This window comes from Numida meleagris, chromosome 1, assembly GCF_002078875.1.
Source record: "Numida meleagris isolate 19003 breed g44 Domestic line chromosome 1, NumMel1.0, whole genome shotgun sequence".
Classification (NCBI taxonomy): Eukaryota; Metazoa; Chordata; class Aves; order Galliformes; family Numididae; genus Numida; species Numida meleagris.
In genome coordinates, this window is record NC_034409.1 from 34,162,083 (window position 1) to 34,185,742 (window position 23,660).

The 23,660-nt window shown below is 44.7% G+C and overlaps 1 protein-coding gene across 4 annotated transcripts in view; it reads left to right on the forward strand.

The window, feature by feature from the left end:
• RASSF3 (Ras association domain family member 3) overlaps window positions 1-20,064 on the forward strand; it is a 101,512-nt gene extending 81,448 nt beyond the window's left edge. For all 4 annotated transcript variants that reach the window (XM_021385074.1, XM_021385077.1, XM_021385078.1 and 1 more), the window contains 4 exons: window positions 14,757-14,864; window positions 15,657-15,924; window positions 16,902-17,017; window positions 17,389-20,064. In XM_021385074.1, coding sequence (XP_021240749.1) covers window positions 14,757-14,864; window positions 15,657-15,924; window positions 16,902-17,017; window positions 17,389-17,538 — 642 coding nt within the window. In that variant the 3' untranslated portion in view covers window positions 17,539-20,064. The remainder of the gene's footprint in view (window positions 1-14,756; window positions 14,865-15,656; window positions 15,925-16,901; window positions 17,018-17,388) is intronic.

Sequence of the window (23,660 nt, forward strand, 5' to 3'; positions counted from 1 at the left end):
GAAAAGCTGATGTGAAGATCTAGCGTCTATCGCCAGCATTCCTGATCATTTGGTATTTCAGAACACCCTCTTAGCAGATATATGGCTCTTACTGTAAACTGAAACACAAGAATGCTGAGATTATGGATGCAGATATAATGCTTCTGTGTCATGTGTAATGCTTTAGAAAGAGCCTGCTAAGCCTTCAGTTTACAGCTGATATTCCCAGGAATCTCCAGTTGTGCTGACAGATTCTTCTCTTAACAGGCAGTAGCCTGCATGGAGGATACCGAGGGGTGGGAGAGTAGGTTGTGGGAAATCCTGATGAGTTTGACCACGGGTCCTGGCCAAGGTACTGCAGAGGGCTGGTGCTCTGTCAGGGAACAGCAGCAGTTGCTGAACACGTCACCAGTTCCCCTCTGAGTGTTTTTAAGTCAGATGGAATTTGAATGTCCTGCATTGACAAGGAAGGCAAAGAGCCATCACTGGTGGATGCCCGAGATGTCCTGAGCAGAAAAGGAGTGCAGCCCTGCGGCTGGCACTCAGCAGGGTTGATCCTGTTGGAAAAGGTGAGCATCTGCCCAGACTCGTCCTGTGTGGCTCTGGGTGCAGAGCATGCTTTGGGAAGCTGCTGGGTTCTGCTGGGCACTACCACTGCTGCCTGTGACACTGTGAGTCTGTGGGAGGGTGGCTGGGAGTAGGTGTGCTTCATTTCCAGTAAAATTCTGTGGCCGTGCTTGGGACTACGAGTCTCCTTGTATCACTGCCTTCATCAGGATAGCGTTGGTTTTGATCGGCTTCTTTTCCGTCGCTTAAGAGTAAGCTTCTTCTGGCTTACTAGAAACATGGTATTTCCTAGTCTGGTGAAGCCTGTAGTATGTCTGGGGCTCTTGTTAATTTTCCAATAATGTACATTAGTAAGAAGAACTGGGTTGAGAAATTGCATACAAGATGTGGCTTACTGAAGCAAAACTAGAAGGTGTGGTGGCATTGCAAGTTGTACTCTCCCCAGCATTATCTTTTCTTAGCATCACTTACATCCTTTGTAGTTTGCTTGTTTGTATTACCCCTGCTCTTTTTCTGAAATGCTGATTTTATAATACTGCAGCCAGCTGCAGCTGGCTTCTTCCCACTTTGCATCATAAGAAACATTTGATTAAAAGCATGTAGTAAACTCCCTTTAAGTCTCCTTGTTTCCGTACTTTGATGTTGCCATGTTATTTTTTATTAAAAAAAAACACATGCCTTTCCTGTGTGCACATGTGCTTCTCCGTGTGTCACCTTGGTACATTTACAGAGCCTTGTGTAAGTGACTGTGCTTATTTCATTAGGAATTACTAACAAATAATCCTGGTATAGTATGATTGCATGAATAACTCCACTCATTTCATTAGGACTTACTAATTAGTGGTCTTAGTAGTCAAGGACCTGGTTCGGTTCTCTTTCCTGGAACCAACAATGCCTTGTAATTTATGTGCAAACATGATGCTTCTTAGTACATTGCTGTAACTTTTGGTGTTCATAATACAGCTCACTGAGAAGGAAATCATTGTTTGGATGCTAAATGACTTTTAAGACAACACCAATGAATCCAAAAAGGAAAAACTTACCACCTGAATACTTTATGTTGTTCAGTTGTCTCCATCTTGCAGGTCTGCTCCCAGTGTTGTGCCTTATAATGCAATACTGCCTGGACAAGAAAAGGGGTAGGAAATGGCAGTGTTCTTCCACTCCCCTGTGCAGTTAGGCATTACAGAAGAGTTTTACGTGAACCTACAACCTCTGATAATTTGAAGATTTTCTGCAGCCGAGTTACACAAAGGAGCAGTTTGTAAAAGCTTGACTGAATTTCAATCTTCTAGTCAAATTGTGCAAGTTGGGAACAGAAGAAAACAAAATGATTACAGGTTTGGTTCAGTTGTTTAAAGCTGAGTTCCCTTGCACGTGGCAGGTTTGTGGTTTGAGGGGCCTTGTTGCTGGTCTTGTGTTATATGTTCTCAGTAGAGGGGGTCAACACAAACTGACCGGTCTCTTTACAGGACTAATGCTTTTGCATTTGTCAGGAGTTACAGGTACGTTCTCATCTTCTTCCAACTCTTGAAGTTGGAAGTTCCCCTTGACTACATGTTCCTTGGTGTATTGATTGATACAATTCTAAGATCACTTTGTGGTATGATTTAGTAACATAACAAGTTTGTAGGTCAATGCTGTGTTTCTTTACAATTGGATCATTTTTTTTTTGTTATGATACTTAAATTTTGCTCTCCTGACAAAATGGAGCTTGTATCAATTTGCTTGCTTTATTTTGCCCACTAAAAACACAAGTGTCGAGATTCTTAGTTTAGGGCAATATTTTCTGTTAAAGTACAGGAAATATTAAAAACAGTATTTCAAAGTCTTAATAAAAAGTAATTCAGTTGTGGTTTTGCCTTGTGGAATTTGTTGCTTATTTAAACTAGCTTTGATTCAATTGCACTCAGCTTATCCCATGCCTGCCTGTGAAGTGACCCATGCTTTTCCACGTGTCCTGGCTTCGGAGGGTGTTTCTTGGAGGGTGTGATGGGTCCTAATTCTCCCCATTCTCTTTAATGTTAGCAAGTGTGAGTTTTCTGTGGAAAAAAATCTAGAAGACTCTCTGCTCCCTCCCCATGAAGTGCGTATCAGCTCGAACAGATCCCGCGTTTTCATGAGTTTCGTGACACATTTCCTGAAACAGAAGTTGGGGCTAAGGAAAGGTGGAGTAACAGCAGCATTTCCTTGTGCCTGTAACATCCTGCCCATAAAAGCAGGGAAATAGCTGTTTGGAAGGAAAAAAGGAACAACTTCTGAACTTTGTGGTAAAATCAACACATTCTCCCATTTGCTGCTTAAGAACAAAGCCTGTAAGTTTTTTCCCCTTCACAGGTTTCCTGGTGGCCATTCTCCAGCATGGTAAAATAGCTTGTGTTTGGAGGCGGGCCACGCAATCAGGTTGTGAGCCAGCAAGCCGTTTTCTCCAGCGCAGGCTTAGTGCGGCTGGCCTGACCCTTCCTCAGAAGAAGAGTTGTGTTTACTCAGCTCTTCCACTGGGATACTCTGTAAACACATTTTAAAGTCTTGTGCTCACACCGCCGGTGGAAGTCTACCCATTGTGAACTTCTGCTCTGTTCTCCTCCATGATGTTCTACCAGCATTGATCTACAGGGCATTGCTATTGCCCAACTCTTTTCTCGGTGGCATTAAAAATAAAATGGAGTCTGATGGTGGCAATTGCCCTCTTATTCTGCAGTGACTCACTAGACCAGCCTTGTTTGCCCGAGATATGACTTGTGAGCAACCAAGGAGGAGCAGCATGCTCATGGCAACCCAGGAAGTGATGTGAGCTGTGGTACTTAGCACCAGTCTAGTGTGGTGCTGGGTCAGCTGTGAACATGTGCAGGAGTGTTTGTTGCAGTGAGATGCTCTAAACCTTGAGGCATCCAGTTGGCTTGAGCTCTCACCTGTGAGAAGTGTATGTGTAGGTGCTATGGAGAAACAAACTCATACTGAAAGTAGACAGCCAGCTGCTATTCAGCAAGTGTGTTTTTGTAAAGAGTTAAGTCAGATGGGGTTGTGGTAGTTTTCCATTTTTGTAATGGTAGTAGCGGTTATTGTCTTTTTCCCTAGAGAATGTAAGAGTTGTGAAGAAACTTGTCCTTTTGTCAGTCCCTATCTACCACAACTGAGGTGTTGGGGAGCCCAGCCTGTTCAAGTGTGCAGCTGAGTTTATGACTCAGTTCCCTAAACAGCTAAGGATCTCTCTTAGTTCATCTTTTCTGAATGGAAGAAGCCCTTCTCTACCACATGCTTCTCAAGAAACCCCACAAAACTGAGGAAACAATTCGTTAAACAGAGGGTAGAAAAACAAGGGACTAGAAGCCCTCAGAAAGCAGGTTATCATGACCATACTGATGAGTTTATTCAAGGCATAAACATGTAAATTGCTCTGTTTCCTCACAGTGCAGTGATCTGAGGATCAAGTACACCTTACCTAGGTGAGCATGAGGTCACTGGGACGTGTCAGTGTGGTGTGGGGCTGAATGCTGGGGTCCAGAGACCCTCTCCTCCTGCCTTTACCTTCTTGTCAGTTGTGATAATGATTGTGCTGGGATATGCCTTTTGGCTACTACCCTATTTTTAATAGAACATGCTAATACTGGGGTTGCGCAGGAGGGTTCAGTCCATTAGCTGTTAATGAAGTGTGCCGGATGATCTAAATTTTCTGGCGTGTAAAAGGAAGAAAAACCTTCATGCAGGTTAGTCTGCCAGGGTGTCTCCTTTTCTTTGCTTTCTGTGAAATACAGAATTTTGATGCCTCTTTGAAGAGACTGGGAGCTTCTTTGAAGGGGACTCCTTGGTGTTTCAGTCAAAGCTGTGTGTAGTTTATCATACAAGGCACAGGGAGAAAGATAGTGTTGATGTAAAAATATTTCCTGTGTGCTATTTCATTTTCTGCTGAAAAAGAGCTGTGGTCACTGAAAATTTTTTGTATATGGGGTTAGTTTTCAGCTCTTACCATCTGATGTACATATATAAAGCAGTAGTTACGTGAGTTGGCAGTAAATACGTATGAAGGTTTTGTTGTGATCACATTCAACATACAAAGAAGGTGCTTCAGCTCTTTGGTAGTTTAGAGAATGTGTACTTTAATAAAGATACCAGTGATTGCTTACAGCTTTTTCTCCAGATTATCATGGGACTTCGAGGTCTTCAGAATGCAGACTTTATTTGAGAAATAGATAGTCATGCTTCCTCAGTTTTGTGGGGTTTCTTCCCTTCGGAAGAGTTTCAGAAATGAGGTCAGTGTCAGATGAACTAAGAGAGATCCATTACTTCCTCCATTGTGTAGGGAACAGTGTGTTCCTCAACAAGGAACTCACGTCCACCAGCAGCACTTACATGAGAAGCTGTGTGTCCATTTGAGCAGCACTGCACCCATTGCAGGGTCTGATGGGGAAAGCTGCCTGTCAGGGTTGTGCTGTTTCAGGAGCGGCAATGTATTACATCGTGCTTCCTCAGTCAGTGTTACTACTGTGCAGTTTTTAAGGGCTTGCTGTTTTTTTTTTTTCTTTCAAGTAGATAAAATCCAAACAAAACGGACTGACTTGCTGGGACTGTGGCCATGTGCAGATTTGCCATAGCATGAGCCCTGAAGCTGGAACCTAGGTAGGAAGCTGCTACCTGCTTGATACTGGCAGGTTTCATCAGATGGCTTAAGAAGGAATTTGATGAGCCAGTCTGTGAACTACGCAGCCAGACCTGGGAGGGGAACGTTGCTCTGAAGATAAAATGGTGCAGAAGCCCAGCCTGGCGTCCGGCTCCCACTCAGGCAGGGCCAACAACTGAACCTGCCTCGGTGTGAGAGGCCTGGCAGTAGCCAGGGGGCAAAAGCAGCACGACTCTGCCTGGCACGTGGCTGGCTCTTCCCCCGCAGAGCTTCCCCAGGTTGGTTTCCAGTGCCAGTTCTGATGTACAATGTAGATAGTTGCATTTGAAAACCATGGGGTTGTCGTTGCAAGCAGCCTCTTCCTGCATCCTGATAGATGGAGCCTGCTGGATTCCTGTGATTCAGGTTTGCATGCAGATACTGTGGTATAATGACCCCAGGTCCTGATGTTACTTAATTGTCTGATTTGCTAGCTGAATGAATAGCTCAGCTTTCAAACAGTACGTCACCTTCTTTTCAAGATATACTAATTAGATTTCTACACTGTATCTTGTATAAGCTTGTTTTCAGCTGTCTGTTGAAAGCTAGATTTTGTTGTGCAGGTCTCAAAGAGGCTGGCTGTCCCTTTCTACTTCATTCAACCCCTTATCTCCTTACATAGCCAGCAATCAAAGCCCATGCACTTTCTGTTGTGGAGACCTGAAGGAGAGAGGTTATTTGTTGTTTGCATTGTTTCTTGAATCTCATTTTACTAGCTGTAATGAGCAAATTGACACAGCTGTGAAATGTTACTTAACCCATGTAATGTATTGCTTTTAAAACGTGTCATAATATGAAAAAAGCAGAGTAGAAATCTGCGTAAGATCTGCTATCTCTTGCTGGGCAGACTAATGCCAGGCCTCAGAGACTATTCTTCATACGATTGGTTTTCACTCTGCGCGAATGACCGCCTTTTAAAAACTGGGTTGTGTGCCAGTAGTTAAAGTACGGCCTTATAGGGTATGACAGGCTTTGTTACTAGAGGTTTTCAGAGGTGAGGTCATGATAAACTGAACTGAAACTTCAGCAATGTTAACGTTACCAACAAATAGATTTATTTTTCTAACCTTCCTTTCACAATGCCTGAACATGAACTGCTTTTATATTGCCCCTGTTTAAAGGAAAATAATTTGTTAGAATGAATAAAGGGAAGTTAGTTAAAGCCTGTGTTTTCTTTCTCTGCTGCTTAGAACTATTCACCATGTAAACATGTGAGTGTTTACATCAGAGAGGTCAGGCAAGAAAGATAATGCTTCCTGGTGCCCTTTCATTAGCATGCCAGCCCACATCGTGCGGTGGTACTTGGGGAAAAACTGCAAATAGTCTGCAACTAAAAAGCACTTATTGGCTGGAATGCCTGTACCTTGTAAAATCATGCCAAAATGATGAACTGTGGCTTTCTTTGACCACAGTGAAAGAACCCTGGAAGAGAAACCAAGCTGACTTTCTTAGGTTTTCTTTTTTTTTTTCACTGATCTGTAGTGTTCAAGTTATTAAAGATCACCTGCATTTTGGTGCATGTGTTGTGTGTTCTGCATGTATCCCAGCTCACCACATCTCAGGGCACATTGGAGCTACTTGTTCTTCTTTAAAATAATGGGGAGGCTGGAGCAGCTGAGTTGGGAGGAGGGGTTGGGGAGTCCAGAGCACCTCATTTTGGAGAGGCGTGTGATTACGTTGTGAAAATCATGAAGGTGATGGGTAAGCAGACGTGAAACTCAGGTTCACGAGGTTTTGCGGTGTTGGGATTAAGGGGGCACCCGTTATGCCTTACAGAAGTTTCCTTCTGTCTCAGCAATAGATCGCTTCAAAGCAGATGACAGCCCTTCACACTGCATTTGTGAATTTCCAGAACTCGCTGCCACAAGAGATGCAGACACGGGGAGTATCGACTGGTTCTGAGAGGTCTTGCATGCATGCCGTGACAGCAGGGCCATAAATGGAGACTAAAAGCGCTCGGAAGGGAGGTACCCTCTGCATTCCTGCTGAAACAGTTGTGGATGCCAGTGGAGAGGCTGCAGAAAAGGCTCACATGCTCTCTCGAAATAGCCTTTTCTGCTGCTGTCTCAGGCAGAATACCAGGCTGAACGGACCGTACACCTGGCCCAGGCGGGCATTTCTGCTCTTGCTGCCTTGGGAAGCCAGGTTGTTCTTATTCAGGTGCAGGTTGTTCTTTCTTGCTCCATTAGGATAATTGGGACTTGGGTGAGCCAAGCCTGCTCAGAAAAACAAAGTGTTTTGGAGTGCTTCCCTGCCCCGTGTGCCACTGACCTGGGGATGGGAACTGGGTCACACTGAGCTCAGGAAGAAAAAGGTACTGGACAGGACGTAGAGGTTACTCTGCCCACATCATCCATCCCATCAGAAAATGGCATTCCCTGACCCAGGGAACTGTGTGTGCCTGTTCAGGAGGACGCAGACACTTTGACGCACAGTTACGTGAGAAGGTGCAGGGCTTGGAACTGTGTCTGTGTTTTGTTTGTCCGCTTTTTAGGGTTTTCAGATTTGGCTGGGTTTTCATTTGTTTGGTTGTTGTTGTTGTCTGTCTTCTCTGTACTTTTCTGCCTGCTGATGTGTCTTAACATCATCTCCACTCTGATTCTCAGACTTTCTATGGAAAGAAGAGTGCATCTTCTGAGCACAGACTTGCTCTCAGATGGAATAAGTTGCTCTTGCTGACAATGCTGCTTTGATCTCGGGAGAGTTAAGATGAGGAAAAAGCAAGATGTTTGTTTGCAAGGTTTCAATTTCTTTCTTTCCTGTGGGAGTGCTGGCAGGTTGTAGGAAATGGAGTGTTATTTCTTGTGAAAGTAACAACAACTGCACTGAGATAAGAAGTCCCTTTCTGTGTTTCCTCTCGTATTCTCTACTAGGTTTTTTGTTGTATGGTACCACTGTTAGTTAAATCCTTTATTTAATGCAAACATAGATTAAATAAGTTGTATTAGTTTCATTTTTTTATGACTAAGCAAGACTTGTTTCTTCATTTTAGTGTAGAATAGGTTGCAGTTTTGATTTGTCAAAGCCTCAGTGCTTTAACTCAAAAATAACTCCTGGTCGCAATTCACAGCCAGATCCGTGCTTCTCCACTCTTCTGGCTGAATAAGGATTCACTCTGTGGGATTAATAGGATGTATGAGGGCAGGAGATAGGCACTGCCATTGCTTAAAAGTTGGCTTGAGCTCTCCCAGGCCTTCTGTTTAGACTTCTTACAAAAATATTACAATGCTCCTAGGACAAGTTTACATTTTGTCCATTACGTTTTCCTTTGCCTATGAAGCCTAAATATTAAGAGGAGCTTGATTCCGTGTTCCTCAAAGGTTCTAAGTTCCTAGAAATTTTGTGAGAATGAGAAATTAGAGGAGAGACAGCTTGTTGTATTCCCCTGTAAATTAAAAACAAGTTGGGGAAGCTGAGCATCCATCTTGAGGCAAGGTCCTGAGGAAAAAGGCATCAGGGTTTTTGGCTGTGGCTTTTTCCTAGCCTAATTCCATAGCAGCTTGCTAGCTGTTGAGGTTAGTGCTTTCTTACTGCATGCAGGACTAGGCTTTGGCAGTAACCGTGGGACTTGAACTTTATGAAAGTCCCAGATGCGATGTGATTCTTCTTTTTTGGGACCGCGACTTGATTTGCAGTTCATTTTAAGTGTGATCTGTGCTTGTTGTGCTCCTTGAAGACTCGTGCTGAACTACCCTCTGGGGGCTCTTGTACTGGGTATACACATTGGAAAGACAGTGATTCTTCTCTAAACATCTGCCATACAGTAAATGGGATGTACGTGGGGGTATGGAGGGGATGAAGAAAAAATACGTTATTTTCTGCCTTTTTTGTTGAGAGGAGGCTCAACTGTGAAGAGACATCGCCTCATGAGTTTGAATGAAAGACCAACTATTCCCCCTGGGGAAACAAAAGCACTTGCCTCATTTCCTTCTCTCTGGCAGCTGTTCCTTAGGAATTTCATTTGAGAATGAACTGCTTTAGCTGACCTGAGGAATGGTTTTAATATGAATGGCCAACAGTGGTGTGTGCTGTTAGCGTTGGGAAGCTCAGCGTGATTTTCACAGGAAGTTAATCGGTTGCACTTTAAAGAAGTGTTTTGGACCCAAAGAAGTCCTCCGTACAGATTGTGGTGCATTCAGCTATCTTCTTGACATCAGTTTTTATCCTTCCCATCTGTGCTGGGCTGAGAAGCAGGGAACGGAAGGAGACACGGGTCTCTGATGAGGAAAACACACTTAGCTGGGCTGGGAGGAGGAAGGAGTGATGACATGGGTGCCGTTGCTGAGAAGATCATCTGGGTAGGTGAGAAGACACACCTCACTCAGGTTTTTGCATTTTACCAAAATAACAATGAGATGTCTATTGTTCTGTACAGAAAGTTCCTTTTTTTTTTTTTTTTTTGAACGCTAGCACCCAGAAGTGTCTTTGTCAGCCCAGGTACTGCAGGGCCTAAAGGAAGACACAGCATGACCTGCTGGGCTTCTGCAGTGACACATGCAAGCGTCTGTGGTTAGGAAACTCATTACCAGGCTTGTCTTTGGAAGAGAGACAGTTTCACAATTCCCAGTTGTGATGGATATGCATGCTGGGTGTCTCACCAGGAGCTGGAGATGAATCAGCTGCATCTGAGTCTGCACAGGGATGAGTTGTCGGGCTGCAGCGTGCCACCCCCTGTGCTGCTCTGGGGAGCTGTGCTGGGGCTTGCAGAGCGTGCCTCTGGGCTCTGAGGGCCACAGCCAGAAAGGTGGCTTCTCACCTGGGCTGGGTGAGCCTCCAGGTGACACAGGCTGGTTTCGCATCTCGCCAGGCCAGGTAGAACTGTCACAAGGACAGGTCACCCATACTGAGCTGTGACATCCAAATCTCACCTCTGAGTGCCTTCCCTCCTTTGAGCTCCAATTAAGCTGGCTGAGGTTGGGATAATTGCTCTCCCAGCAGTCTCACTCGATGCACGTGTGACTTCAGCCACTTGGTGGACCTTCTACAACAGGCCTTCTAAGGCCTGTTAGAGATGCATTTATTACTGCTGCTACTCTGCTGCTAGTGGGTCGCTCAAGATCTTTTACAGGCGGTATCTGTGAGACAGCGCAGTGGAATCTGATCTGCTGGACCCAAGTAGAGATATCAGAGGGATTTTCCTTGGGTGAGTCCTGTTATGACGTGACAAATACAGGAGGAAATAAGTCACAGTATGCCAAGCCCTCCCCCAGCCACTGAGGCACATTGGTCTAAGATTTATTTGTTTGCATGAAGACATGGCTAGACAAAGCTGCGTGGCAAAAGCCAAATCTCACAGCATACTGAGAGCAGTTCAGCTTTGGGAAGACTGTGTACTGTCTTGTCAAGGAGTTATTCTTGCAAGTTGGTTATGTGTAATTAGGGAAAATGAAAGACACAGGTGCCTCAAATCTGTGTGTGGTGTCTGATGTTAGTCACTGAGCACAGCTGACCCAGTGGGCCAAGGCTTCTGTGTTCATGGAGGACTCAGTGGGTGTTCCTCTATGGGCTTTCTCCTGGTAGCAGACATGGAGGGTTCACTGTCACTTTGGTCTGTATGACACTGATGCAATTCTTCGTGGGCACTGGTGTCAGGCTGGTGAGAGTTTCTGCTTGCTTGGTTGGAGTATGTCTCCTGATGTGTGCACAGCTGGAGTGTTTGAGCTTTTGTTTGGGAGTGGGAGCATATCCTTAGGTTCTTTCATGAAGATCCCGGGCTTGGTTTTCCTGTTGGGATGACGTCTGTGTTGACTGTCCTCCATTGCTCACTCTCTGTGGTCTTGATGGTCATGGATGGAGGACTAGGGTGAAAATGATAATTGAAGTAAACGGGGTTTGTGCCTGTCATATATAGCACTTTTCTTGAAAGGATTTGCATCTATTCTTTAATGCTTTAAGCCCAGTAATCATTCTTTGTATTTAGTCCATACTTCTTCATAATCTCTATGCTGTTAAAATTAGTTGAGGCAGTCTTTGGTTGCTCAGAGGTAAAGCCATGTTCATTGATGGTATGTGCAGAGTGAAGTTCTCTCCACTTTTGCATAAACAGGGCTTTCTTTCTGTATGCTGAACTAAACTTGGCCAAAACTGCCTGGCCACCAGTATCAGTGCAAAGAGCCAGAAGTTCCAGTGATGTGTTCAAGCAGGGAAGCCTTCCTAGCTCAGTGAGGGAACAGTGATTCCCCCGGTGATTCCCCTGGTGATGCTAGGCAGCCTGCAGCTCTGCAGGGAGCCTCACCTGGAACACTGGCATTACGCTGAGCTTTTCCCGACGCCTCACCTCCAGCCTGCTGGAGCTACTGCCTGCAGCTCCTCAGACCCACTTTCACAATTGCGTTTGGTTCCATCAAATGTTTAGCATCCAGCACTGTATTCTCCTATACACATTGCAGAGCTGACCCCAAGGCAGCACCAGAGCAAGTCCAGTAGAACTGGGCTTTCTTAGTCATCGTGCTTGGGTTTCATATGTAGTGCCTGGATCCTTGGCAGCCCACAGAAGTAGGCTGATCTCAGAGGGTTGCATCTATTCTAACCTAATCAAATTGCTATCTAGCTTGTTTACCAAGTTGGGTTTGTTGTTGTGTTTTTGGTTTTCTTTCGACTCTTTGAATAATGTAGACAGGTTGTTTACTTGCTGTGAGCCATGTGAACTTGCCATATACCATTAATGACAATACTTTCTTTCTGTTATCTCCAGTTATTGAAAATCCTTTCTGCCAGATTAAACCTCTTGAAGTGCACAGAAGTCAATGTGATGTTATTGAAACAAAGGTCAAGGTTTAAGCGTAGGTAAGAGTAGGGAGTGGTCTCTTTTCTGATTAGTGTTTTCTCTTGATGATGAGTTGTGGAGGATTTGGGTGATTACATAGAATCATGGAATGGTTTGGGTTGGAAGGGACCTTTAAGATCACTTAGTTCCAACCCCCCTGCTATAGGCAGGGACACCTCCCACTGGACCAGATTGCTTAAAGCTTCATCCAGCCTGGCCTTGAATGCTTCCAGGGAGGGGGAATCCACAACTTCTCTGGGCAACCTATTCCAGTGTCTCACCACTCTCACAGTAAAGAATTTCTTCCTAATATCTAGTCTAAATCTACTCTGTTCCAGTTTAAAGCCATTTCCCTCTGTCCTCATCATCTTTGTGGCCCTCCTTTGGACCTCCTCCAACAGCTCCATGTCCTTCTTGTGTTGGGGGCCCCAGAACTGGATGCAGTACTCCAGGGGGGGTCTCAAGAGAGCAGAATAGAGGGGCAGAATCCCCTCCCTTGACCTGCTAGTCACACTTCTGTTGATGCGCTCCAGGATACAGTTGGCCTTCTGGGCTGCAGGAGCACATTGCCTGCTCATGCTGAGTCTTTTATCAACCGACACCCCAAGCTTCTACTCCTCAGGGCTGCTCTCAAGCTGTTCTCCACCCAGCCTGTATTTGTATTTGAGATTGCCCCAACCCAGGTGCAGGATCTTGCACTTGGCCTTGTTGAATTTCATGAGATTGGCATGGGCCCACCTCTCAAGCCTGTCCAGGTACCTCTGGACAGCATCCCTTCCCTCTAGTGCATCAACTGCACCACTTAACAGTGACAGTCGGCTCCAACAAAGTAGAGGAGAGGCACCTGCTTGATCTGTTGTCCATGAAATAATGGCAAATATTAAAGCTGAGATGTCCACTATTAGAAATTCACTATCAAAAGTACTAGCAGATTGGAGAGGTGTGAACTCCCACAATGTGCTCATCTGTCAGAAAGACTGGGCTGGGTTGGTGTCTGTGCTAAGGGGCTTGTCTGCAGCTGCAGACACGGGGAACCTTCTGATTTCAGCTTTGCGTCTGTGGAAGCAGACATAGAGGTGGTAAGTGCTCTGTCAAGTTTGTGTGGCTGGAGTCTTGGCCTGTTCTCACATGGTTTGGAGGTGATATTCAGAATGCCCATAGCTCCAGACTCTCTCTGTGTCATTGCTTTTACTGCTTATTTTGAGCACTAAAGCAGCAAAAACTATTTTGATTTCAGAGAAAAAAAATACCACTTAGGCACAAGAAAAGAAAATACTGTTCTCAAACTGAACACTGCAACGGTGTAAGAGCCTCTGAGGAGATGAAGCGAGAAGTTGAGATGAAGTTGTATTTGTAACACTGATGGCAGTTTGGGGGAAGATGACAAATAGAGGAGTAAGAAAGATTCATTTCTCTAGTGGGACTGGAGACTTGGATTCTGAAGACATTTAGTAATTTGGTGTTTCGTAATAGCGAGGCGGGCTTTGGCAGCCGTGCGGGATGCTCCACACGCTTAGTAAGAGTTGTGCTAAGGAGCTGGTGGGAGAGTGGTTTGGCCGGTGTTCATTCTGACTCAGTTTCCTCATCAGTGAAATAAAGGTGTGTTCCCCACGTTACGTAGGAAATCAGCATTTGAGTCCAGATAGGAGCCCAAGGTTTCTGGCTCCCAGTGCGTTCAAACCACACCTTTCTTTTTATAGCTATGGGAGAAAAGTCAGCTCCAGCATGTCATTTAGTAAAACACCGTATAGGAAAAGCAGCGCTAAGCCCAAAGGAGCTAAAACTGGCCGGTTTTAAATTAGGAGACAGCAAAAATGCTTTGCAGATTCTTTCTGGGAAATGTCAGCTTTGGGTTCCGCACCGGCTGCGGTCATCCTGGCGAACCGCAGCGCTGCCGGGTGTGCACGGGGAGCTCCTCTCCACGCAGCCCCCGCACGTGCCCGTGTTCTCATGGACCCCGAAAGCTTCAGGCCTCCCCTTCGCCCTTTCCAAGCGATGTCTTAGATCGTTAAAGCCGAGAGCTGCAACTCTTTCAGACTATATATGGCGTTGGTGCTCGTGGTGGAGTGTATTTATAACGCGGTTCGCTGCAGTGATGTGGATTGGGAACAAATGTTTGTTTGGATAAAGTCCAACTCCAGGGATTGGTTTTACTGCTGAGTGTAAAATCCGTAGCAAGCTCATAAAAGCAGCAGTTGAAAATCTAATAGGGCCTGCCCCGTGGAAAAACCATGAGTTTGGTGTGACGTTACGGAGCTGGCGTGACTCGTGATGGCTCACGTAGCAGTCAGCGCCCCAGGAACGCGGCGATGCTCCTGCCTTCGTGGTGCGTGTGGGGCTGCTGGTGTTACTTCTTAGTGTACGCTGCTGCTTTTATTTGTGTTCTTTGTTTGTTTAGAAATACCCATCTGTGCCCTACGTAATATTCCGTGAAAATTCCAGCTGTATTCTTAACGATATTGCATAGCATTGACATGAGCAAATCGAGCCCTAAAATGAGCCGAGCTGTTTTACGTACCCCTAATAAATATTTGAGTGAAACCAATTGGCAAAAAAAAAGGACACAAGTGCCTTTGGGTGTGTTGATTTAACCATCTCCGTTCAGTTCTAGTGTCCCAATTGACTCACCTAACTTGTTCATCCTTTCTTTTGCTGTACGGGTGATTAATGTGCATTGAGCCCCTGTGGAGCTGTTGTCACCCAGGCTGGGAAGGCACAGATCCCCAGTCATAAGAGAAGTGTTCTTTATTTTGTTTGCTAAAACTGCTCTCTCTCTTGTTGTTGAAGGATGTTCAGAAGGAGACCGAACCTCATGTTTATCTCAGTAAAGAAGAAGTTAAAGAGAAGATACAAAGCTATAACTCATCTGTCACTGATAAATTAAAGATGACCTTGGTAAGTTTTGCATAGGGTTTCCGTGACTTAGAAGAGGAGCAATTGCATGGTAACTTTGCAGTGGATAATGTATCGTTTTACCCTTAGCATCGTACATGCGAAACCGTCTCTGGTTTCATGGCTTTGTAGTAGGCTTTCTCTTAGATCTGGAAATTAAATCTTTCATCTGGAATACTTCTATCCGAGTCGCTTTTTTATGTGAACTGAAACAAACTGTAGAAGAAACAAATCTGCATGTCATTAGAAATGCATTTAAGATAAGTTCTGCTTTAACACCAAGATGTCAGCTTGTCAGGTGAAAACCCTTCAGCTGGTAAACGTGAACATATTTGTTCTGTTTGGGTTTATGAATGTTCCTCAAGCATCTCTCTAACAGACGCATGGGCAATTGAGAAGAGTGAAAACGTGCAATATTTCTCATAGGAGACTTAATGCTTAGAGCAGTTCTACAGGTTTTCAGCACGAGGAGACTTCTTACTGCTGCCCTCTCCATGCAGATAGGTTTTTAACTTCCAAGTACTGTGTACCAGGTCTCAGGCTCAGTCTGACCTTCTCCAGACGATAATAATAAAATCCACATTCACAAGTTCTCTAGCTCAGTAGCGTGTGAACAATTTTGCTGTTTTCCTTCAGAAGCAATCGGTGAGTTATTGAAAGAAAATCTTTCCTAGGAGATGTCTTGTATTATGATGGCATTTAAAATCTCTCACTCTTCAGTCTTCCTTCTCCACTAATATGTCGCAATTGTTCACCGCTGATTTTCAGTGTTTGATGCTTTTCTTCCCGTTGCAGAACTCCAATGGGATTTACACTGGCTTCATCAAAGTTCAGATGGAACTATGCAGACCGATCACTGTGCAGTCTTCTCCCGGCCAGGGAACGTGTGCTCACAGCAATAACGAAACTGCTTTTTACCTGCCGAACGACTGTGTGAATACACTTCACATCAGCAGCACCAATACTGTCCGTGAAGTTATTGAGGCCTTGCTCAAGAAGTTTTTTGTTGCTGACAACCCCGCAAAGTTTGCACTTTACAAACGCTGTCACAAGGAAGACCAAGGTTAGACTTAGGGCATTTGGGTGGCTGAGTGGTTTGTGGGGGAGCTGTGTTATAGGAGCACTTGAAATAAGCAGGGTGGAAGAAAGAAAGATAGAGGGAGGTGGCAGTCTTAGTCGCTCTCATCTTTTTTCTTTGGAAAAGTAACGTGTAATAACAGAGTAAGTGATCTGGGGATATTTCACAAAAGACAGGAGAGCCCACTGAAGCATCTGCATGGATTCTCCATGGATCTCCCCTGCTGTGCAGTCTGTTATATTTCATTTTAAGTGCCCCTTTCTCAGGCCCTAAATTTCAGCGCTGCAGATCTGTGAGACTGAATCACAGGACGGTGTTTGAAAGAGAAGCCACGATGTCAGCAATACCTGCAGTGTCCCCTTTGACAGGCAGCTGTGGAGGTGATGAGCACCGTGGGCACTCACATTCTGTTTGCACGTGGTACTTGGTGCGTGTGATGCTCTCTGTGCCGTCTGCTGATAAAGTTAGGTATATGGGGTGTTTGCAAATACCAGAAGATGCTGAAGCTATCTTTAGTGAAAAATACTTTTTGCCAACGTTGTGTTTGTGCACTTAGGAATCTGCCTTCTTCTGTAGGCAGACATCGTCAGTGGTTTCAGGAGCTCAGATGTTTCTGGCTGTCTGGGGAAAAAAAAAAAAAGTTTCAGAATGATGATACCACAGCTGTGATGTTTTAAATACTTATTTATAGCTACAGAGCTGTGTTGTATTTCCTCCTCCCACCCCCACATGCATTCAGATCCTGTGTTGACTAGAAGCCGCTTCATTCATATTTGAGTTTAGCATTGCACTGCTGCCATCCCTAAAACTCATTTGTTCAAAAAGAGGTTGGAGAATGTGTAAATGTGTGGCTACAGGTGCAGATCTCTGAAAATCTCTACCGTTGGCCAGCACCGATCATTCAAAACACACCAGACGTCATTACTAAAAATGGTTGATTTCTGTCACTTCTTCTCCTGCAGTTTATATATGCAAGCTGTCCGACCGAGAACATCCCCTCTACCTGCGTTTGGTGGCGGGCCCCAGGACGGAAATGCTCAGTTTTGTTCTCCGTGAGCACGAGACTGGAGAGGTCATGGTATGTTACGCTCACGCTTTTTGGTTGTTGAACTTCATGGATGAGTGGGATCCTGTTTGATCTGCACGTTGATCCGTTTATCTTGGGAAGCTTTTTTTCCTTCTCGTGATTGATTGATAGTTATTTTGCGCTTTTTGTAAGCATTTAGGCTGTGGTTAGACTGGCCTGCTGTTACTTGCAGAACAAAAACCAGTTTAAAAGAGTTAAATGTTTTCAGATCGGTAAGGCTTGTCAGTAGGGTGCCTGGTGCTGTTTCAGTTTGGAAACGGTTTTGAGGGCCCGAGGCTTTGTTTAAAAATGCTGTGTATATATAAATGCTTTGTGCATTTCCTGTTATCTCATCAGTCCTTTTCCTCATTCTGTCTTTACAGTGGGAAGCTTTTAGCCTTCCTGAACTGCAAAACTTCTTGCGTATACTGGACAAAGAGGAAAATGAGCAACTGCAAATCCTAAAGAAGCGTTACGCAGCTTACAGGGACAAACTTGAAGAAGCCCTTGGTGGGGTGTGGAAACCTGGTTAAAAGGGGGCCAAAGCACACTCAGGAAAAATGCACACAACCAAATGTCAGTATAGCATGCCAAACCCAAAGTACAAAAGAGCAGCAAAGAGTAGTTTTCTTTATTTGGAAGACTGTTTTGTGATGCTAGGGTACCTGAATTTTGCTATAGACGTAGTTCCATAAGCCAGGTGACTTAGCATCTCGCACCCACGAGTGTAAGGGATTCTGCATGTTTGTACATCAGTTTGCAACCCTCTGTGTGCCTAGAGAGTTTTCCAAGTAATCTTGGTGCAAGCTGTGAAACTGTAATCAATTTACTAGGATGCTATGAAATAAGATTATTTTTTTCTTCTTTGCTTTAATGGTAGCTTTACAAGTAAGGGGGTGCAAATTGATTGGTTTAAAAAAAAATGAATAAATCTGTCTGGAAAATAATTAGTTGGAGCACTATCTTTGAGATGAAATTGATTTGCACTACCTTTCTGTTTTCAAATAGTTACTGTATAATTTGTGAGAAAACTGTTAGAGGTGGAAGGCATATGAGACCTTATGTTTTGTTCTGTGAAATATGTGGAAGGCCTTCAGTTAGCCTTCCCAGAGAAGGTAAGGAGAAAGTTGAAGAGAGGGTTAGAGTTGAGGAAGGGAAAGTGTAATAGCTGATGGAGAAGGACTGGTTTTAAATAGAAGTAGTATTTATACAGAGAAAAGTTACAATACTAATTCTACAAGAGTAAAGTTTTAGGATGTTGTAATATTGTGACTAAGTTGTAGGTTTTTTTTTTTTAATTGCATAAATCCACACTGGAAAAGAAATAAAGATGATTGATAGAAATATTGGGAAGGAAAAAGAGGCAAAGGCTGAATAAGAATGGAAGTGGAGCTGCACATGGAGTCATTCTTGGAGAATCTAGTTCCATAAATGTGTAATGGGGGGTTGAAAAGTGCAGCAAAGCTAACCAAGTGGCTGCTTACTTGAATTCGGAAATGTGGACGATGTCTAAGATAAAACTCTGTGAGAAATACCCGTTCAGTGAGCGTTTAGGATGTCAGCTGTAACTACAGATGCGTTTGGTCTTTATTGTAAGTCAGATCTTTCCTCTGGCTCAGCAATCCATTTTTAGGCTGGATAATTTTGAATTGTCATATCTGGAAGACAAAAATAGCTTCATCTGCTTCCTCGTTTGTTAAAGGCTCGGTCAGGCAAAGGAAGCAGATTTTCTTATTCATGTTCCCAGCCTGACAGAAAATTAAATTGTATTGACTGTGTTGGTGACCGAGCTTAGCAGCTCTTGCTTTTAGTAATTCAGATTATTTTTTTCCTCGTATTTTTTAAATCCCCCATTGAACCTGGTTACCAAATTCTGTAGACTGCTGATTTACTTGATTTAAATGTAGGAAAAAAATGTAGCAAGAAAACATTTTACTGTAAATAAAATTGTGGTTCTTTCAGAGTTATTTATCTATAAAGCACGCTGGAAAGAAACCAAAGAAGTGGGAGTGCAATAGAGGCGTGAGGCAGGTTGGGTAACCTGTACTTCAGTCATTGCCGCGCCAGAGAGGAAATGAGCTGTAGAGTGGGGCTGAGGCAGGGGGAAGTGCTGCAGGCTGAGGAACAGCAGAAGTTGGTGGTGGTGGTTGTTTCGTTTCGTTGGGGTGGTTTATTTTCCTCTGCTCCTAGGATGGTCATTTTAAGTTCCCAAGGAATTGTTAGAACTTTGGCGACATCTATTGGATACTGTGTGGAACTCCACGGCGCTTCTGTTCATCACCTTGATTTGGTGTAACTGTGCCTTTGTTTCTTTTCCTTAAACTTCTTTTTTTAAAACTCCTCACAGGTGTTTTTTGGTTTAAAAAAAAAAAAAAAAAGAATTTGACAATCATCATGTTTTAAAGCGTTAAGAGAAATTAAAACTAGGACTAACTACAAAGTATATATAAAGCATATCTTGTTTGTTTTTTAATTTCACATGTAACAGCGTAGTGCATGTGTGAGTTAGTAACATTATCCTCAAGTGAGACACTTTATAATGGTTCAGGGAATGCTTTTCTGTTTTGTTACCGTTTGTTTTTTCTATGAAGCAGCAGCATGTCCATGGGTATTCTGTTAACATCTACTTATTTATATGCCTGCCCGTAACGATGTAATCTTTACATAATCGCTGTTAATGTCGAACCATTTGTTGCTCAGATTTAAACACTGTTTGAGTCTAAAAGCGGAGTGTGAAAAATATGTGAATTTTGTTTTTACTTGAACTAAACTATCAGTCTTTTAAGTGGGCACATCTGCATTTACTTCAGCCAAAAACCTCAGTCGGTGTTGTATGCACTACAAGTTTTGAGGCGGGGGAGAAGGGGAGAGAACCGGAACGGCTGACTCTATTTTAATTTTGTCTTAGTCCACGGTTAATTATTGTAAGATGTCATGTGTGGGGTTAATTATTATTATTTTTTACACACTGGCAATTACAGCGGCTTTAATTTAAAGAAAAACAATGGTTTTTCTCTCTTTAATTTTAGCATCAAATTAAACTGTCAAAGCTTTTGTTGCAGAACTGTTTTCATTTCGTTATGTGATGGTACCAGAATGATCAGATGATTTGGGGGTGGGAAGGGGGGGGGGAGCGGGGAAACATTAAAATATATGTCTTTAAAAACAAACAAGCATTAAACTATTTATAATTTTGACAAGCTTAGTTTTATTTTTATAGGGAAGATTTTATTCCCCTAAAAGTTATTAATGAAATGGCAAGTGATGGTTCCATTATTAAAGTTGAAGTTGGCAATACTTGGCTACGTGGTATGTTTTTATTTTCCCATTCTCTGGAGTTGGTGTTGCGATGGCTGGATACTGGATGAGACTTCCTGCTGGCACTAGGTCATGTGAAGGAGATGCAGCTTGCTGTGAGCAGAAATGTAAGTTTGCCTGGCACTACAGGTAAATTTAGTGTCTGTGTGTGCGTGTTCCCAGTCGTACTTACAGCACGGAAGTGCATGGTTTTACTTTAATGTGCTTCCTGTTTTTGATAAAGAATAATGCAAGAAAAACTAATCCAGTAGATATTTTTTTTTTTTTTTCCAAATACCCCATCACGGGCTGTAATGTGAGTGAAATAGGAGCTCCCTTCTTGCTTCTCTGTGAGTACTCAGAACGGTACCTGTGCTGTGGAGATGAGGAGTACCACACAAGTGCGTAAGCCTGGCTGCGTCTTTGTGGGGTGGCAGTGCGCTGTGACGCTCATCTGGTCCCTCCTGTGCTTTTATTAGTGGGCAAGAAGAATAACATATTCTCCTTTGTCCTTGGTGTGAATCCGAAAGGTGAAAATGAAACTGTGCTCCTGAGTGACTGAGATCCTCTGCATGGTGTGTGGAGGAGTTTGCGGGGTGAGCGTGCACGTGCTGGGCCCGTGCTGGTGAAAAGGGCTCACAAGGACAGGGAACTGGTGAAGCTGCTCTGGCGCTTCCAAGTTCATGGCTGACATGAAAGTCAGGATGTATTAAAGGGATGCTGGAGGTGCAGTGGCTATCAGAAATAAAATCACCATCTGACCAGCACTCAGCTTTCTTCAGTACCAGATGTCTGGAAGAGCCGCTGCATTTGCTGATGAAGTCGGTGTTTTTGAGGCCAGGTTCAGCCATCAGTAGGCTCCCTCTGCTGTCCTCGATGCCGTGGTGCTGGCACAGCCACCAGTGGGAATGCCTCCCCATGGCCCACACGTGGCTCCAGCTGCGCTGTGCTGAACGTGGAGCTGACACCGCAGACCTGCTGGACCTGGCAGGTTCCAGCCAACCTTTGCTCCTCAGAAACCGCCAAATGCTGAGAGGAGGGGCTGGGACAGGAACAAGTCCAGCAGCAGGCCCTCACACCAGTCTCACTACTGTCTCCAAGTAGCCTGCTTCCTAAAACCTCCCATCAGCTAGAGAGTAAGAAAACATTCTGCCTTCAAAGTCTGCTCTGCTGCAGCCGTGTTACTGCTGCCTTGAATAGTGAGAGCTGAGGAGCGCTGGTCCCCCTCCTCTGAGCAGGGTTAGCTGCGGAGTGAAGCCATCTGCTGAGGTGGGGCAGCCCTACAGGACAGGAGAGCCCCGTCTCCAGGTTCTGTTACAGGGCTGCTCAGCGCTCAGGGAGATTTCTTTCCTTATAGACAAATTGCGGCTTCCCCCAGCTGCAACTCGTGCCCATTGCATCTTGGCATTTCACCGGGCCTTCCTGAGAACAGCCTGGTTCACCTTCCCCACGTTCCCATTCAGATACTGGGTGACTGCACTGGAAACCCCTTTGCCACTCCTTCTCCAGTCAGAAACAGCCCAGCTCCCTCCGTCTTTCCTCCTTGGCCACCTTCTCCATAGCTGTCTCCATGGCTCCAGCTTACCCACTGCTCTCATGGTCCTCCCATGGGACGCTGTGGGCTGGACACGTGCTGCTGAGACTCATGTGGTGTGGCTTCACTGTGACACACCTTGTGTGACCTTGGAAAGACCCCGCACGCTCCGAGAGGCCGTCAGCCAGCTACCTGCCCTGGCCAGGTGACACGAGGTGAGTGGCACAAGCCTTGTCCAGACCAGCAGCACCCAAGGCCAACCTGGGCTCTTCCATAGGTAAACCCGCTAATTTCTTCCTACTCTACTGTTACTCTGAGGTTGATAGCATAAGTGGAAGCTCCGCTTAACCCCATACTTCAGACCATTCCTGTACAATTAATTTATAAAAATGTGACACGTTCTCTGACTGCTTCGTATGGCTCTGGGTGCATCGCAAAGGGCCAGGAGTAGGGTGGGCATTACCCAAAAACCTTACTACTCCAACTCCAGCCACAGTGAATTCCTGTTCTTCAGAGATACGTGTCATGGCTCCAATATGCTCTATTTACCACGTACCTCTATTTACCACGGACTTTCCCTTCCCTAAGGTTTGCTCATGGCTGATGTTTGACAGGACAATCCTTCATTACAAAATCCACAAGCGGTCACCAGCTGGGCTACTCATCACTTCATCGTTGACCAACCTTACCTTGCTGCATGCTGATACAAGTTGTGTGCACCAGTGTGCCCCAGCCATCCACGCAGGCATTCACCCAACCTTTGCCTCTCTCCACAGCAACTTGTAGGGGAGATACTGAGCTACGGAGGGGAGATTATAAGCCTACAGCAGAATAGCCCAAGTTGGAAGGACTCATAAGGATCATGAAGCCCAACTCCTGCTGACCCAGGGGAAACACCTGTGGGCAGCTGGAGCCAGCTCCACCTCACCTGGCTGAAGCCTGAGCAGTAGCATTGAGTCCAGAAACATCGTTTGGCACTGCAGGACTAAATATTACCAGTCCTTATGGACTTGGGCTTGGTGCTGAGGCTGCACTGTGCATCCTACTTGCGGGGTGAAAAGTCAACAGACAAACATGTCCTGGGGTGTTGCAGCTGCTCGCTCGACTCTTGCTCTGGTTGTGGTGAACACACACCATCACCTTGCATTCTGCAGAGGTAAGAGGTCATCCTCCGCATCACTCGTTTGCCATTGTGCAATCTGAAAGTAGCAATGCTTTCAGCTGTCGCAACATAGGACAGAAAGGGACCCAGCTCAGCGCTTCACATTGAGACACCCTTAGCAAACTCCATTGCATTGTGGATGTCCCCTGTGTGTGGCACAGCTGGAGGGCTGGGACCTTCAGCCTCCTGACCTGGAGCTCCCTTCCAACCCAAGCCATTCTGTGATGCTGTATTTTTAAATGTGAGGCCTAGTCCTGCAGATGCTCTGTTTCCAAATCCCACATCTTTCATGGTGCTGTGTAAAAGTGGGGTTTGGGTGTATTTTTCTTGTGTGTGTTAATTCTACCAAGGGTCTCTCCTGAATTTTGGAATATTCCAGGATTCCATCAGGTGAAATGAATGAAGGTGTGGTGATGTTGCTTGAATTAGGTAAATGCTGCTTTCTGTAGGAGTAAGACGGGGTATTATGGGTAACTGGAGTGGTTCTGTTTTGCCTTTGCTACAAGTACCCATGAGACAAGTCCAGTGCAAAACTCTCCTGCAGCAGCTATATATGCCTAAATATAGCATCATAGACTACATAGCATGATAGAAAATAGCAGTACAAGGCTAAGATTTCCCTCTTTAAATACAGAATCTGGTATGTGAGCAGAGATTTCAGC